At 43.8% G+C, this 5610-nt stretch overlaps 1 protein-coding gene across 1 annotated transcript; it reads left to right on the plus strand.

The window, feature by feature from the left end:
* Window positions 1-580: 580 nt before the first annotated feature.
* On the plus strand, window positions 581-3197 carry fzd8a (frizzled class receptor 8a). The gene has a single exon (XM_067435212.1). It carries the CDS (start codon window positions 922-924, stop codon window positions 2659-2661), a length of 1740 nt encoding a protein of 579 aa, XP_067291313.1. The 5' UTR covers window positions 581-921; the 3' UTR covers window positions 2662-3197.
* Window positions 3198-5610: the final 2413 nt, after the last annotated feature.

Consider the following 5610-nt stretch of genomic DNA (forward strand, 5'->3'; position numbering starts at 1 on the left):
TAATGCTTATATATATATATATATATATATATATATATATATATATATATATATATATATATATATATATATATATATATATATATATATATATATATATAAATGATTTTGAGCAGTCACATAACTTGAAATACTCCCTTTATCTTAAGCACTTTTTTCCCACAATCTCAATGGTTCGAAAAAGCATTCATTTTCTATGCTATTAAAAACATAACATATTATTGCATAATAACTGAATAGGGGTTTTAAATATTTTAGAAACTATCCAATTTCACCACAACAAAGAACATCTACAACACGTCCAAGGCTGGTAAACAAAGACATCACATTCCATAAAAGCATTAAAGATTCAATACAAATGCTAATTTGTTTGAGGTGTGATCTGTCTCCTTCGGCATAAACTAGCATTTCTGATCTAATTTGCGTTCCCTTTCAAAAACAGCTTTCTGCAATTGTACACCTTGAGCAAACGTGATTGACAGGTCTCAGGGACCCGCCCTCGCCGCTCTGTGATTGGCGAGTGGCGCATGGGGGGCGTGTCTGTCCGGCTGTCTTTTATACTCAGTGCGTCTGCTCTACAGCACTGATTTGTATGAGAAAGGCTCTCGTGAACACCACGAATGTAGAAAACGCGTTTACACCGAGAGTTTTCTTGGTAACTGAGAAGTTTTGAATATTGAAAGGCGGCTATATTTTATTTTTTAACAAATCGCCGGAGGGGGAATAAGGAAAGGAAATACGAAACGCTTGCATTTATTCCCTCAGCCATTTTGCCTGCGCCCGTCCGAGGGCTATTTATTCTCGGTATGCAACCCAACCGCGACTCCGTGCCAAACAAGTGAAGCGGAGATGGGTCTGCTCTGCGAGATTTGAACTGAACTGTTTCCAGCGCTGCATTGCTCGTGTCGACAGGGCGAAAGGATGGAGTGCTACCTGTTGGGGATTTACCTGTTCCTCGCGCTTGCCCTGCTGCCCCGGTCGAGCGGCACCACGGCCAAGGAGATCACCTGTCAGGAGATCGCCGTTCCTCTGTGCAAGGGCATCGGCTACAACTACACCTACATGCCCAACCAGTTCAACCACGACACGCAGGATGAAGCCGGCTTGGAGGTGCACCAGTTCTGGCCTCTGGTGGAGATCCAATGCTCCCCGGATCTCAAGTTCTTCCTGTGCAGCATGTACACCCCCATATGCCTGGAGGACTATAAGAAACCCCTGCCGCCGTGCCGGAGCGTATGCGAGCGAGCCAAGGCAGGCTGCGCCCCGCTCATGCGGCAGTACGGCTTCCCTTGGCCGGACCGGATGAAGTGCGATTTGCTGCCCGTGCAGGGAGCACCTGACACGCTGTGCATGGACTACAACCGAACCGACTCCACCACAGTGTCGCCGGTGCTGTCCAAACCCACCAACTACCCAAGCAAAGCCTTTAACCCACACAAAAAGAAAAGCGGGCGCGCTGGCGCTGGACCCAAAGCGACTAAACCCTGCGAGCCGGGCTGCCAGTGCCGCGCGCCGATGGTGGCGGTGAACAGCGACCGACACCCGCTGTACAACCGCGTCAAGACGGGTCAGATCCCCAACTGCGCCATGCCGTGTCACAACCCGTATTTCACCCAGGACGAGCGGACGTTCACGGCCTTCTGGATCGGACTTTGGTCGGTGTTATGCTTCATATCCACCTTCGCCACAGTCGCGACCTTTCTAATAGACATGGAGCGGTTTAAATACCCCGAGCGCCCGATTATTTTCCTCTCGGCGTGTTACATGTTTGTGTCGATCGGCTACATTGTGCGCTTGATCGCCGGGCACGAAAAAGTGGCCTGTAACCGGGAGTATGACGTGGAGCACATTCACTACGAAACCACCGGCCCCGCGCTGTGCACCGTTGTGTTTTTGTTGATTTATTTCTTCGGGATGGCCAGCTCGATATGGTGGGTCATCCTCTCGCTCACCTGGTTCCTCGCGGCGGGCATGAAGTGGGGTAACGAGGCCATCGCGGGCTACTCTCAGTACTTCCACCTGGCCGCTTGGCTCATCCCGTCCATGAAGTCCATCGCCGTACTCGCGCTGAGCTCGGTGGACGGCGACCCGGTCGCCGGGATCTGCTATGTGGGCAACCAGAACTTGGACAACCTGCGGGGCTTCGTGCTGGCGCCGCTAGTGATCTACCTATTCATCGGCACCATGTTTCTTTTGGCTGGATTTGTGTCGCTCTTTAGGATCAGAAGCGTCATTAAGCAAGGTGGCACTAAAACTGACAAGCTGGAGAAGCTGATGATCCGAATCGGGATCTTCACGGTGCTCTACACCGTTCCCGCCACCATCATCGTGGCGTGTTACTTCTACGAGCAGCATAACAGACAAAGTTGGGAGATCACGCATAACTGTTCGTGTTTATTGGAGCAGGAGATCAAGAGGCCGGACTATGCCGTGTTCATGCTCAAATACTTCATGTGCCTTCTGGTGGGCATCACCTCTGGAGTTTGGACCTGGTCCGGCAAGACCCTGGAGTCCTGGAGGAGTTTCTGCACGCGCTGCTGCTGGGGCAGCAAGGGCTCCGGTGGCTCCATGTACAGTGACGTCAGCACGGGATTAACGTGGAGGTCCGGTACCGCCAGCTCAGTGTCCTGCCCCAAGCAGATGCCTTTGTCCCAGGTCTGAAACGAGAAATCCCTATTAATTGTCGGGGGGTCTCTTAGCCTTTCAGTCATTTGCATACAAATGAACTTGTTGATGGTTTCTATTAGCCGAAGAACTGGTTGAAACAATGCAGAAACAATTACGTTTCGCTAATTCCATTCTATTGATATGGACATGACATGCAATCAGTCATTCTTAAGGAGAGTTTGGGCATTACATTGTTCCTATGGTGGAGTAACACACACGTCCCCAACTTGCAGCATTTGGTCTCCTTTACTTTTACACGTTGTTGGAAGACAAGTTTTGAATTGTCTGAACAATCAAAGATGCTTTGAATAAGCCTTAATGTCTTAGTGCCCAATTATTGTTGGTATTGTTATTATTATATACGGGTTGTCTTTTGTTTGTTTTTTTAAAATTGCGAAATGTATTTATACAAACTTGTAAATGGTGTATAAAAGAAGATTTATAAAATTATTGTACATTTGTATATAGTGTAGATGCCACATGCAAAGCAAATATGACGTTTATTTTGACAATAAAAACTTTTTGAGGAATCTGGACTTGTGGTAATGAGTGCTCCGCATCTCTGCGGCTCTTTGTGGTCATTCCCATTGAAGATGCTTTTGTGGAGAAACTCTTTTAGCTATCTGAGGCCTAATTAGAGACAAGGGCCTTGTGCTGGAGAATCTCCGTAATTGTTGAACCCTTCACGTGCTCGCCACTTAATTTACCAAAAGAGGGCCGGGGAATGGGGTTTAAATGCAGGAAACGGGCCCTTTTCATCTGGGGAAACTTTGATCTTTCTTTTAAAGTCTAGAATAAAGGTGCCATGTAGATAGAACCTTTAGACTGATGCGCCACGGTTTTTTTATGTCTAATTTGAGACCGTTGTCCTTTGATCGACGTTATAGAAATTTTTTGAAGCCCGGGGCCCCAGCCGTGTTTTGTTAGAGAGAACCTCTGACAGTTTAATTTTTGTTAACACTATCAAAACGTCCTTTTTGGATTTCAGCTGTGGTATTAATGGTAGTTACACTCACAGGGGCAGTGAATGGAAACCTACAGGTGGTCCCTTACGTAATCCTTTTTGTGAAACGACAGTGGAGTTTCTTACACAAAGAATGACACAAAGTGTTGTAAAATCAAATGGTTAGTTTAAATCTAAGTCCTATTTTTATAGAACTTAAGTTGTAATGCTTTATTTCTCTAACGGGTTGGTCTGCATGCAACTAAACCACAAACAGGTTTAGTCAACCTCTCAAACTCATTTCCTACTCGTATTATGCTTATGAGAGGATTATTCTTATGCAAAATCATTTAGTCAATAAGACTCAAATACAACAATCTATGATCTAAAATTCTATGGCCTTCAATGAAAGTTAGTTCATGTTTCATAAGGGCCTGGTTTCACAGACAGAGTTTAGATTAAGCCAGGATTCAGTTAGGACATTTAAGTATCTTTTATAAATGTCCCTTAGAAAGAAAAAAAAAGCACTGCATCTCGACACAAAACTTTAATCTGTCTTAAGCCATGTCTTGGTTATAGGTGTAAAACATTTTCCCATTTCTGTGAGCACTTCCTTTAAAAAGTTGATGTTATGTATTTCCATCTTTAACATTCAAAAACAAACATGTTGGTGAATTCATGGTACTTTAAAAAGAGACGGCAAGAAATAATGAAAACCGGTGTAAAGCCATCCAACATCAAAAAAAAAAAAAAAAAAAGAGATGCATTGAAAGTGGGAGACAATATTTGAGAGTGCATCCATATGAATATTAATAACGATTGTTTGTACTGTGTCTCCACCTAGCGGCCTACGTTAAGAATTACACCGTTACAACGTTAAAAATAATAAAATAAATAAAATAAAATAAAAAATAGAAAACTCATACAGGTTTGGAACAACTTGAGGGTGAGTAAATGATGACATTATCTATATCAGTGGTTCTCAACCTTTGTTGGGCCAGCGTTCCCCTACCCATTCTCTAGGTCCCATCAAATAAAATGTAGTCAAATTGTCTTCCCTGAATTTTAATGCTGATTATTTGATTATTATGCCTAATATGCTTCTGCTTATTGATTTCTATTTTGGAGTGAAGTATCCCTTTAATTCAGCTACACATTTTTAGATGGTTTCTTAGGTTGTCCACACGCATCTAGGCCTTATGTAAATGTCTACACATCCGAGAGCAATACACGAACATTGAGTGCATTGTGTGGAAGATTAGTATAAGAAAGTGTGGAAATGTTTATTAAAAGGAACCTTTTACATAAACGCCGGTTTGAGGGATGCTGGTGTTTTTTTTAAACTAATAATAAAATAAATTAGGCCTAAAGTCTTCTGTAGACCATTATTCCAATGTAAATGTGACCGTTAACTATAGGAAAGTGCTGAACAAAATGACATAATTTTAGATAACTTTTCCTACCGTAGGCTAATTCCTGTAGCGAGCACATCAATATTATGATAGTAAAACCATGAGACTTTCAATCGGTAGTCTGTGTAACAGTTAGCTTTCACAAAAAGATTTAACAATTGAAAGGCATCCGTTGGCGGTCAAACCATAAAACCCCTATAGCGGTTCAATCTCAGAACACTTTGCATTTTAAACTAAATATGACATATTTAATGCAAATATTGTTATCTGACAAACAAATTAAATTCGACCCATCTAATTTAAGAAATCAATCAAATAAAGCCTTATCGAGTAATCGGAAACGACAGTGATTCGTCTTTACCAGGGGCGTAGCACCAAATTTTGGGCCCTGGGTACAAACCATCTTGCTGGGCCCCCGTACCATGTATGTGTATGTATAGAAAACTGACTTCTAAGGCCCCCCCCCCCCCCCCCCCCCCCCCCCCCCCCCCTGCCTCGGGCCCTGGTTACTCAGTACCCTTTATCCCCCCAGTCCCACGCCACTGGTCTTTACTCTAAAGCGCTGAGGAAAGTAACAGATATCACGTG

The sequence above is a fragment of the Pseudorasbora parva genome, chromosome 24 (genome assembly GCF_024679245.1).
Source record: "Pseudorasbora parva isolate DD20220531a chromosome 24, ASM2467924v1, whole genome shotgun sequence".
Classification (NCBI taxonomy): Eukaryota; Metazoa; Chordata; class Actinopteri; order Cypriniformes; family Gobionidae; genus Pseudorasbora; species Pseudorasbora parva.

Excerpts from the sequence above, each read along its gene's own strand:
- fzd8a (XM_067435212.1), top strand. The coding sequence starts at position 922 with ATGGAGTGCTACCTGTTGGGGATTTACCTGTTCCTCGCGCTTGCCCTG.